Source organism: Pleurodeles waltl, chromosome 8, assembly GCF_031143425.1.
Source record: "Pleurodeles waltl isolate 20211129_DDA chromosome 8, aPleWal1.hap1.20221129, whole genome shotgun sequence".
NCBI classification, from domain to species: Eukaryota; Metazoa; Chordata; class Amphibia; order Caudata; family Salamandridae; genus Pleurodeles; species Pleurodeles waltl.
The window spans coordinates 1,280,580,334-1,280,592,909 of record NC_090447.1 but is presented as its reverse complement, the minus strand read 5'-3'; the positions used below and the strand labels follow the sequence as shown (position 1 = coordinate 1,280,592,909).

Sequence of the window (12,576 nt, the reverse complement as noted above, 5' to 3'; positions counted from 1 at the left end):
TTTGCGCACCTACAGTGTACTGAATGAGAAAATGTACCATACAAGCATTTACAATGGAGCATCGTGACGTTCAGTCCTGCCTTTTTGTACAAGTCTGTTCGGCCGTCTCCAACGCCTACAGATCTGTTCTTCTCTGCAAGTCGGATTCGACCTCACACAGATTGTTTTTGAAACCGAGACTTACGCCTTATAACACATTACACTGAATTATTAAATCGCAGTTTTGTTTACTGGTTGATCTCCAACACCTTTAGCTGCTGCCTCTTTAGTGTCACTAATGTTTATTATACGGGGGCACAGGTATGGAAAACGGACAATTAAAGCAAACGTAAAGCGGTCCTAGCACGACAGTTTTACGTCAGCGGCGCGCCGCAAGTTGCCGGCTGTATATGTGTATGTTGCGGGAAGAGCCGGGCACAGTGCGGACCCTCCTTCCCCCACCCCTCGAGCGGCTCCCGCCGGTACATGCTGATACGGCAGCGGAGCTTCTAGGTAGAGCGAGGGGGTCCCCAGCCCCTGCAGACATGGACTATGATTTCAAAGTCAAGCTGACGGCGGAGCGCGAGCGGGTGGAGGATCTCTTTGAGTACGAGGGCTGCAAAGTAGGCAGAGGGACCTATGGGCATGTGTTCAAGGCAAAACGCAAAGACGGGTGAGTTTGGGGTGGAGACGGAGCACCCACCTGTCTACTCCTTGGTGCCGGGGACGGTCACCTTGTACCTGTGTTATTGTCTTCACCAGTGCCTACCATATGCCTTCGGTTATGGGCGATCGCCCACCACGATCAGATGACACCCAGCTAGTTTTCAAATATTCTCTAGTTCAAGGATCCTACGGTTGATCAATTAGATCCGAAAGTAAACGTTCCAACTGTCGTTGTTAATTCCAGTTGAGCTCACTAGGACAGTTGACACTTTTGGGTGCGCCTGTGCTTTAGTCTCACTCAGACGGGTTTGCCGCCTGTCAACAAATGCTCACTCAGGCGAGTTTGCCGCCTGTCAACAAATTCTCACTCAGACGGGTTTGCCTTTTGTCAACAATTTCGCGGGGCTATTATGCGTTTGCATTAGTCTGTCTTGTGGATTTCTTTGTGACTAAGAATGAGTGAGTTGGCTAGGTGAAATAATCGGAAGCCGATGATATGGAGGTTCAGATTGTTACAACTCATTAAAGCAGATTATAGCCTTTTATTTACCCCGAATTCAGTGGGACAAAAACCTTTTGGATTGAGTGATTCTACTGGTTAGGAACCTGTACGGAATGCTGCGGTGGTTTAGCCTCTCCAGTGATGGCTTTAAGGCACTATTGTTGTCCTGCGTTCTTTTTTGGTCTGGCGTTATTCAAAACCTTTTGATTGTACACAATTATATCTATAATAATATACTTTCATCGCACCCGCTTTATCCATTGATTTATCGTTATCTCACGCTTTTCCCCGTCCTGCATCTTACAGCAGGAGGAACGTAGTCATCTTCTGCCATTGGCTTATTTTACCGAGTGACAGCATTGTGATCCTTCACAAGGAGCAGATCCGCCAAGAAAGAAGGGCACTTCAGTGCCGGGGCCTAGATTTTGCGGCAAAGTGAACTCAATTTCGTGGCAATAAAACATACATTTTGTAGCATAATGTAACCTTATTTATTTTGTTATTTTTATTCATGTTAACTCTGAGCAAATAATTTACCTCAGTACCAGTTTAACAACTAAATACAGCATTAAGCAACAGAAAGGTGGCATGTTCACCTTTACAAATGCCTTCCAGTGTAATGCGTGTCACCACCTTTTATGGTCTGGCTTGTCAGATAATTATGTAAGAGTCACCAGAGATGTGCTTCGGCTCCACCCACATGTTGGGCGCCAGAAGTACATACTTTGATTGGGCTGAAGTTGTGTGCTTCCACAAAAATTTGCTTGACTTCCACTATTTGTGACTTTTGTTAATTAAAGCTTGAACTTTCGAGACTTCACCCATGACACTGGATTGCTATTAAAGTGTGTTAGATATCTAGATAATTTGTTTTTTTCGTCTTGATAGTAGAGCAGACTGGAAAAAGGCAGTCATTAACTTGCATGGAAGTTTAGGTCTGGCTGGGCAGTTCAACTGTCACTTGACCTTTAAACTTACACCACTATTATTGTACAGTTCTTTGCTTCCACTCCCATACGTATCATTTCCCATGCTATTTACTTGTAATGCTTCACATTACTATACAACATTCCATTAAAGTCAGATCTATTGGCTTTCCTAATATTTATTAGTAACTTTGATTCGTTTGTGCTAGAAAAAGTTTTGGTTAAAATGTGCAAATTATGCTGTCGATGATATATTATGTGGCAAATGCCGAAAACTCATAATTATGCCGTAAACGCAGCTGCCAGAAAATCACATATATCCCACGTCTCTGTGTACAGATAAAAAAATATATATATATATTTTAAGGCTCATTATTGTGCTTCAACATCAGTTCTGTGGGCAGATATCAACACAATTAAGAAAGTAAGAAAGTAAGCAAGGTAGCATCTATCTAGCATCCATAAAAGTGAAGGAAAAAAAAAAGGGGGGACGGTTTGCCTACATTCTAAGTTTAGTAAGGGTCTAAAGAAGGGATACAAAGCAGTAAGAGGTTGGCCTGTTTGCATATATTGAGTGAGACTAAAGATAAAGGCATGAAGTTAATTGCCATTCTCTTTATAATTCTGCTTCAGCGCAGACTTATGATTGCATGAGCAACAATTACCGTTGGTCAGGCGTGAACTGATGATAGCATTCTTTTTCTAAAGTGCTTTGAGTCATTTCCTTCTGTAGAGTTACACAATCATTATCAGCACAGTTTACTCTCACAGCATGTGGACCAGCAGTAAGGCGAAAAGGGGATGGAAGCATCTTAGAATCAATTCGACATTAAATGTTCTTCTAATCCACCAAAGCAGGACATTTTTGTTTGATGAACTGTTTGTGCATACATTCCAGGAATATATTACGGAACAGAAGGAAATCATCATAGCAAGTGTTTATTTCCTATTCCATATAAGGAACTCTATCATGTAATGCATTTCTCTTCAATGTTGTTGTCTGCTCCATATATATATATATATATATATATATATATATATATATATATATATATATATATATATATATATATATATATATATATGGAATGAGGTTAATTGCTTTATGGAGAGTTTTCATAATTTGAATGCTTTTTTTCTGTGAGATTTAAAGTCTACGAAGCATAAAACAGATTAGATTGGTAATCAATATGGGAGAGTTGTTGGTAATCGCCCTTTTTTTCTGTTTCTATTTAAACTAATACATCAAGCATTTATTTCAGTTGAGTGGGCTAAATTACTGCTTAAGACGAATAACAAGCACAATGGAAAACCATGTAGGTAAAGGAAAGTCATGATAGTAATGACATTTCGGGATAGGCATACCCCAGGCAGACCAAAATCATTCTTAATATTACCCATGATCGTTTTCCTCTCAGTCTCGTAACATTAGCGTCTTTGGGCCAGGTGTACCAAAGGATTTTACCTATTCTGCGTCTATGGGGAAATGCATTAGTACATATGGCCCTTTATTCTCTTTCGTTCCAGTGCACTTTCTTAGTGCATTAAACTCTAAAGCTGGATGATTGGTCTTCTTTTTATGGTGTTCTTTCATAGCACGTTCAATATCCTAACACTTTGCCTCCATAGCTATAAGTTTATTAATTTGTATATAAAGCAACCCCTTAGGTAATTTCTGCGAAGATAATCTTGAATACGTTTATTGTGAGATAGATGATGTGTGCATTACCAGCGACCTCTTATTACACTTTCCAGACACAACATTTGAAACTGGCAGTTTTAACTGCGTTCAGAAATATCCTTTCACTCAACTTGCCTATTTAACCCGTTTGTGCAAGGGCCCCTCAAGTTTGCCTCTGAAATGCAACTATGAACTAGTGGTGCAGTATTATTTGTTCCTTTTTTTTTTTTTTTTAAAGAGGTTTGCATGACTAAGTTCCAAGTCCCAGGGAATGTTCAAGCAGTACACAACAACAAATACAAAGCGTTTTAGTTTCGAGTAAGATGGCATATTAGTCTACAACTAGCAGTTAGAAGAAAGGCAGACTTCACGAAGACCATACATGATGTGATCTATATCAGTGTTTGCCGACCTTTGTGTAGCGGGAAGGTTCTCTACAAAGGTTCTTATTTATTATAAGCGTTTGAGGGCATTTTTGAACAGCAGGAGACGGGTGCCATTTGACAGTGGGTTGGGAAGTTCATTACAGCAATTCTTGTAAAGGAACAATCCAGAGAAGTTTTTTGTTGTTATTGAAACATTGAGAAAGGAATTTGAATTTGCTTTTGACCTCTTGATATTCTCCTTGAGTTTCTAGACTAGGTAGAGGGGATTGTTGAGCTTCAGTTCCTTAAAGATAACACAGTTAGTTTTGTCGCAGCTCTGAGCTTCATTTGAGAGGCAAGCTTAGAAGACTAGGGCAGGGGTATTGTTGATGCGGTTGGGTTGCTTAGTACAAATCAGATTTGATGTGTAGCCAGGGTATTTTTGGAGTTCTGCCAGGAGAGCATTTCAGAACAGAAATGCATTGATTTCATTCCAAATGCTCGTCTTAGAATATAGTTATAACGAATAAAGGGGGTAAGAGAACAAACCCTGTTTTCCCAGATTTCAGCTTCAAAAGTCTTTGAGACGTTCACTTTTTGTTTAGAGACTGTCAGAATCAGGAAGTGTGGAGAGTCTGTTTTTAACAGTAGTGGCGTATCATCAGTGCACTTTAATGGTCCAACATTCTGCAGCTATTTTAGCTAAGTTTGTCTAGTGGTCTAATGTATAGGCGGAACAAGATATCTGCAAGAGTGACTCTGATGATCACAGAAAAGAGTTGAGTGTCATAATTTTTCCGCTGCTGAGCTGTTTTTGACAGGATCTGAAATAGTTCTTGGCAGTACCATTCTCACCACCGTAGTGTGCAGAGTGTCCATGAGAATATCCTGGGCTGCCGTGTCAGCATCTACGTATGAGTCCATGAGAATCAAAATACACTAATTTACTTTAATTAATGAATCGACAATGCATAGTCAGCAATCCTGTTTCATAGTTTCTGTGCTGTGTCCAGTTCCGAAGAGAGTCTGGGAATTCCATAGGTGACTTATTTATGTGTGTGTTAAAGCTTTATCGATACTTGTCTTCTATAAGTTTTGGAGGAAAGGGAGTTTGCTGATTATAGTCGTTCACACTGAACGAGAGGCTGAAGACCTGGCAATTCCACTAACCCCCAGCAGAGAACCTACACACTTACTCCAGCTCTTGGATACCCTTTGGGTGATAAGTTGCACGCTACGCATCCCAGTAACATGCCATAATATATCTGGCACAGATATTGACTTTTTCAGAAGTATGTTCTCATGTCCAAACTTAAAATTATAGCGAGTCTGCCATGACACTTTCTGTAAGTTAAGCATTTGGCAATGCTTGCCAGTGTGGTAAGCAATTGAGCAACTTTTATTGGGGGTTGCAGTGGAAGTGGTTCTCCCAGTAACCAGACTGTTTCACAATGTCTTGTGTGTCACTTCTGCAATGAGGTTGATGAAAGTTACATTTGTGTAGGTTATTGTAGACCTAGGTAAGTGGAGTAGATCTAAAGAAATGTTTTTTTTTTTTTTTTAACTGAGGAATTAAGAAAAGTCGCTGCATCTATTTTCTGAAAGCTCGTGATTCGAAGAGGAGTAGATTGTTTACCAGCTCAATTAACTTTCAAGGATGTTTCCCTGCCTTTCAGTTTGGTCTGTGAGGAATCTGCCTCGCCCCGTGCATATTCTTTTGTAGTTCTGGTTCATCTCCAATGAGTGTAGTAGTCAAAAAGACGTTTTGTCTCGATTTTATAAAATGTAATGGTTGGCCTTAATAATGTAATTTAAGAGACTACATCCTTCTCTTTGTTTTTACGATTGTGCGGGCCATATTGTCCCTCATTGTACAATAGGAACGTCGGTGAGGATTATGCTTTCTCTTTCATCACATTACTAAACAGCAGCTCAGTTTCAAAGTTGAACAAACTACTGTATCCTTAACACACAAGAGAACCACAATTAGTGACTTATATAGCCACTCGGTAGCTACAAAAGTCCCTAACCATTATGATCTCTTTCTTCGCTGTTGAGCAGCTAGAGAGAGTCTCTCTCAAGTTCTTTATTGTGGTGCCATGTAATTGTACTCTTTTTATTGCTCGATATGTTCATTATGCCTAGTTTTCGCTAATTAGCTGTAGATGCTGGTTTTAGCAGTGATCCTGGGTTATGTAAGCTATTTTGCCCTTCACATCTTATTCACTCTCCTCACAGGTATGGAGGCCTTGAGCGCAAATAGTTCAGAGTGGGCTCCGTCTGCACCTGACCCCTCCTGGCAGACATATCTTATGGGGACAGTCTCCTCCTTCCGCCATCCTCTTTCCCTCCCTTGTCTTCACTCCTTCTCACCTTTATCATCCCTCATCCTCCCTCATTGGCATCCTCCTTCCCTTCTTCTTCCTCCACCCTCATCCTTGCTCCTTCCTCAACCCTCATCCTTGCTCCTTCCTCAACCCTCATCCTCACTCCTTCCTCCCCCTTCCTTTCTCCCTCATCCTCAGTCCTCCTCATCTTTATCCTCCTTCATCAGCATCCTCCCTGATTGGCATTCATCCTCCTAATCCACCCTCATCCTCAGTCCTGCCTCATCCTCGCTCCTTCCTCCTCACTCATCCTCGCTCCTCATCCACCCTCATCCTCGATACTTCCTCCTCCCTCGTCCTCACTTTTTCCTTTCTCCTCCTTCATCCTCACTCCTTTCACATCACTCCTTTCTCCCCCTCTTCCTCGCTCCTTTCTTTCCTACTCTCTCATTCTCCTCATCCACCCTTTCTCTTCACTCGTATCTCCTTTCTTCTTCCCACCCCCCTCCTTATTTCTTCCTCATCCATCACTTATTCTCCCTCCTGCTCATTACCCCCTCATCCATACACACATCACACTGGTGCACATGGATGTGCAGATACACTGCTGCCCTAGATCATCAATTAGAAAAAGAAGTTGTCAAATTAATAATGACCATCTCCGCTTCAACTATTGGAGTAAAAAAACATAGCTGTGCAGCACTAGTTTGTAGGACACTATTTAGGTATTTCCTGATTCTTTCTTCTTTTCTGCAAGCTTTATTAATCTATGAGATATGTGAATCCACACCTCATCGGCAATGAGCCAGTGCCCATATTTGTAATTGGGATGATCCCCTCTGGGCTGATTAGCAAAGCAGTGCAAGAAAGGCTTGCATGCATTCCTCAAAAGACTGACTAAACCCCAACCAAGCCCTCCTCTGGAGAAAAATGGTCAAAACAGAGGTACTGATTAGGCTGCCAACAGACAGGAGAGGTCTCCATTCACTATATCCAAGGGTAAACCAACAGGAAGTTCCACAAAGAAAAAATAAGTATTTTTCTTCGAAAATTCAAAAGGTTTGTACCAAGGTGCCTGCATTTCCTTTTTTATACCAGAGAACTTCTTTAAATAGGTTGGGATATCTATTGTTTAGAATTTGCAGCAGCCTGATTCAGAAGAGGGTTGTATAAGGATTCTCAGACCGTGGATCTCAGAGATTTTTGGTTCATTTGTCACATGAGCAGAAGAAACAAACTAAATGAAGGATCCATTGACCACCAAACAAAAGTTGAAAGGAATGTTTTCTGAAAATATAATACACAGTAGCTCATCAAACTGGATACCGTCTTCTAGGACAGCTCCTTACTTACAGACTATGCTTAGGAAGTCCATAAGCAAGGCAGTTTGGTGATGCCAAACTGCAGAATGACCCAAACCTCATTAGAAGGGAAAGTTGCAGTTACTTCAGAAGTGGATCCCAATTTGCCCACGTTCCTAAGAAAGTTCTCAAAGAACTCTACAAAGGGTCTGACAGAGCCCGGTGGGCTTGCCAGGGTAAGCTTCTCAGTCTGACATTTACATTGTGGAAATCTTCAGCTTGCAATTTTTGGCCAAGGAAAGTTTCTCATGGGCCCTGATCTATTTGATGGACAGCCCAATTGGCTGCCTCCCTCTTGTAACACAAATTGTGACATCTCTATGGAGAGGTTTAGGCATAACGTAATTCTTAGGAACCAAAATTTGTTGAGTTGGACTTTTCTAAGGCTGAGCTGATAGCACAGGGATTACTGTTTGGCAGTCCCTTAGTGAAATAACTAAGCCCGTTTTTCATTACTTTGACAGCCTTGGGTAGAGCTCGACTTTTGCATATCAATGGGTCCCCTGAGCAACAGCCAAACCTTGAATTGGCCAGTCTGCCTCGCTTTCTCTGTCCCAAACATGTGAACAGTTCAGGAGTTGCACCAGAGGGTGACTACATTTACAAACTAGGAATAGCAAGTAAGCCTTCACTCTATTTCCCTTGGAAACTAAGTGGGGAGCATGGGAATTCTAGCACAACCGGTCCCAGCCGACTCCCTATGAGTGAGTGTTGCACACTGTTCAGGGCTTTGTTTGGAATTTTACCATATTCTGACCTAGTGCAGACTGTAAAATGATTTAATTGTTCCAGCAGGAATTAGCAGCGATGGATGTAGAAGTAGAGGTCATATCGTGCAGTGGAGCAATTTCTCCTCCAATGATCTACTCAAGAAATTCTTCAGCTATGGCTTTTGGAGTGAAGTAAAGGGCAGTTTGTTTCGACTACTAATCAGCCTGAGGGACCTAAAAACGTACATTTTGTGTCATCACTTCAACATGGAAGGAATTCATTTTCTAAAAGATGCAAGGTGCACTCGGACCTAAAGGATACATATCTTATAATCCTGGAATTCCAGTCCCATCACACGTTTCTTCAAGTCATATGGAGAGTGTAAGACTACAAGATTTTTGCTCTCCCCTTCTGGTTGTCCCAGGCTCTGCTTTGCCTTACCAATATCATGTAGCCATTGGTTCTGTAAGTGAGAACTTAGAGAATTTATATGATACTTTACCTTAAGCTCAGCACTCTGAAACAACACCTGAACACATTGGTGACTTCTTGAGAATTTGATATATTTTTTTATCAATGGCCACAAGGGCCTAGTACTAAAGAGACACATTGACTTCCTGGACTTCAGGGTAGACTCTTTTTTTTTTGTGTGCCCTTTGCACTGACAAGCACTTCAGAGGTTAACAATTCCTCGCCTCAGGAAACGACCATCTTATTGTGAACTTTTTTTTCTAGCTCAGAAAATTCCCAGTAAGATCTTCAGAGACGGTTAACACCACATGTCATCTGTGAAAGGAAGAGCAATTTTGTCTTGTCACCTGATAATATTATAAGGTTTAATGAAAGAAGGACTGGATAAGGGGCAGGTACGGGTTTTTTTCTACAGTTGCGAGACTGATGAAGAGCCTTCATGCCATTTGTCTTGAGCTCCTAGCGGGCTCATTTCGAGTGAAATGCTTAGTATGAGAGAAGACAAATTGTTGTGCATTGCTAAAGACGGACAGTGTTTCAGCAGTCTGATACTTCAAATCACTGAAAAGAACTGGATCCAAGTTTGTGCTTAATTTGACTAATTAGTTTTGGCATGATTGCAAAAACTACAGGATCTCTGTATCGGAGAGTACGCTCCAGGCAAGTGCAATCAATTGGCAGACTGGAACCTCCAGTGCTTGGAGGTTGAACTCCCAAGTTTATGAGAGACTGATACTTCGTTTGGATTTTTCAAGATAGATCTGTTCACGTCCTGACTAAACTGTAGATTTAATCTCCCCTCCAATTGCTTGTGCGATTGGAAATTTTCTTTAGGATTAGACTGGAGCTCTGCAGTATCCCTTTCGACCATTTGTAATGATCTATTGGGTGACCACTCAAATCCGAAGAAAGTGGGTAGAACTGGTTTTAGTAACTCAGAATCACAAGTTTTGGTTTCTGGTGCTCCTCTGATTCTAACAAATTCTCTAGAAGAGGGCCCATCCCTTTGCAAATTTCGACTGATGGCTTGTGAAGTTTCAGGGGACAATGGAAAGTCCTGGGAATTTCAAAATGTGATTTCCACTACACCATCCAGGCTTAGGCCAGATATTCTTAAGAGATAACAGGTCAGCCTGGATTAAGTGGCCTAGTTAGTGTTTGTTATGGAATCTGGATCCTTATAGTTAACAGCATCACTTTTTTGTGTTGGATTTGGATATGACCTGTTGAACTGTTAACTTGTATGGATCTGAAATTTCAGCTGGTCACTTGCATTACCAGGGCCTCTGTTAGAGGATTCCTTCTGGTCAATAAGCATGGGTATATGGATGGTTCTTCCTATTGAGCCACAGTAGCCTTCTTATTGGATGTTGATTTGGTATTGGGATCCCTTCATTCGTAGCCTCTAAATGCAGATTTGTCAAGAAAGTGCTAAATTAACCATGATACTCTGCCTTGGTGTCACACATTGAAGCACTTGATCTGGATAACAGGATGCTGACCCCTAATAGGGTCAGACTGATGATCTTTACGAGGAATAAGATATTGACAAGCTCTGGTTTTTTTTTGTATCATGTTTTTCATAACAGTCCTAGGCTTTGTACTGTACAACACTTAAAGCAGTATGAATCAAGAATGAGGGTATTCAGGCCCAAGGCTGCTGAGACATCTTTTTTTGTGTTTGAAAATCATTTTGTTTTGCCTATTGGGCCAAACGGATAATGTCACTAACAATTATTGACCTGGATAGGTTTGACATGCACTTAAATAGCAAGGCCACTGCTACAAAATCTTTTTTTTTTTTTTGCTCTACATTTAAACTGAAGGGAATTATGAGGTCTTGTTACTGGTAACAGGACTCTATAATCAATATTTTTTAACTTAAAACTAGCCTCATGAATAGCTGCTCAGGTACTGAACTAGCACAATTCTCACCTCCAGCCTAGCGTTTGTATTTGAAAGTTGTAATTCAGTTAAGTACACTGAGGCAAGTAATATCCATCCCAAGTTTTCGTATGCTCTATTCATGTATCCTTGTGTAATGCTGTTGAGTTTCATTCTGTTTTTATGAAGCAGTGTTTGCCGGCACTGATAAAATATGTAATATTAATAATGTGTTGCTTGTATGTATTATAGCTCCAGTCTAATGATGAGTTCGTCTTGGGAGTTATGGATATTGTAGTTTATTATTATTAAACAATTTACATTAGAAGCTAGTACTCAGGTAAACCTGCACTCAGTATCCGTATGGCAAAGTATTGAACTGGTGCAAAACACTATAGGTCCACCTAAAACAGAACCCATTCCCACGTATGTGATAGGATATATACCATGTTCATCAAATTGGTGTGCAAACATAAATTAGATCACCATTTTGGTCTGAAAGTAGTCCTCAGAGATGAATAATTTCAAACCTTTTTCAAAGTATGTTTTAGTTCCAAAACCTTATTTTTCTTTCCATTAGGCAAGAGTTGGGCATCAACAGCTGGCTCGTTTCACCCCAAAAGGGACTTCCTCATGGAAATGTGCGTTTGGCTTCTTATACAGAAACTTTAGTAAGGTAATCAATAGTGATTAATTTGTTCATATAGTCTTTACTAGGGTAGAGAGTGTCAGTAATCGGATTTCATTTATATGATCTAAGGTATAGCAATGACGTAATCTTTGTCTCTTTGATTTAGCTTTTTGAGGTAAAATGGGACAATAATGTTGAAGGGGGACCAACGCACATGCAATCAGAGCAGACTATGGCCAAAAGGTCCACGGTCTGCAGCATTTCAGGGTTGCAGATGTTTAAGTCCATGATGGAAACGTCTCTTATATTTTCAGTGCTATTTGTTTTAATGCTTTCGGGCAAGTGAGGGCATTTTTGTATGTGACTATCATTCCACTCAAAGCCTATCCTCCTGATCTAACAGCAGAACGTAGTAGTTCTCTAGGAGGGGCTTGTCAGTTTGGGTGTGCCCTGTTTCCATAAAGAAGCAAGTCTGAATTGGTCCTGAATATCGATAGCAGAGCCAATACATTTAAGGAACCAGTTGCCTATTTTGTAGTGCAACAGTGGTGCCAGTGGATGTTGTGAATAACAGTTTTATTTGTACTATATTTAAGGTGTAATGGATTCTTTGTTTTCGGACAGTGTAGCAGATATTAAGAATGCAACACATGGTCCTATACATTTGCACTAGTCTGTCAGATAGTGTAATTTGTGTTTCAGGACAGGTGTAGTAAGGGAGATTTGGTTGTAAATCATATGGGGGATGAAGCTAGTTCCGTAGAGAATAAGGTGACATTTGGTTTGCTAAGGGAATAAGTAATGAGGACATAGGGGTTATTTGTAATTGGTTACAATTAGTGGCTTAGTAGGTTTTTGAAGCTGTGTAGCTTTTTTCTGAGGTAATCACTCTTGCAGGGATTGCATACAGCAATGGTTCTTAGCCTGTGGTAGGGAGACCCCAGGTGGTCCTGAGGTTCTGCTCTGGTGGTCCGTAACTGCTTAGAAAATTGAATATTAACAAAGATTAATTAAGTGTCTGTAACTAAAAAAGCAAAATTGAAAATTTAAAAAACATTTCAGTAAATGTGAA

At 40.7% G+C, this 12,576-nt stretch overlaps 1 protein-coding gene across 5 annotated transcripts in view; it reads left to right on the top strand.

The window, feature by feature from the left end:
* Window positions 1-368: 368 nt before the first annotated feature.
* The window catches only part of CDK8 (cyclin dependent kinase 8), a 208,581-nt gene continuing 196,373 nt past the window's right edge, over window positions 369-12,576 (top strand). For 3 of the 5 annotated variants that reach the window (XR_011194600.1, XM_069202229.1, XM_069202227.1), the window contains exons 1-2: window positions 369-652; window positions 11,454-11,549. Coding sequence is in view for 4 of the 5 variants with exons in the window: in XM_069202229.1 (XP_069058330.1) it covers window positions 390-652; window positions 11,454-11,549 (359 nt within the window). In the remaining variant the exon portion in view is untranslated. The remainder of the gene's footprint in view (window positions 653-11,453; window positions 11,550-12,576) is intronic. The other 2 variants (XM_069202230.1, XM_069202228.1) reach the window with 1 other exon arrangement.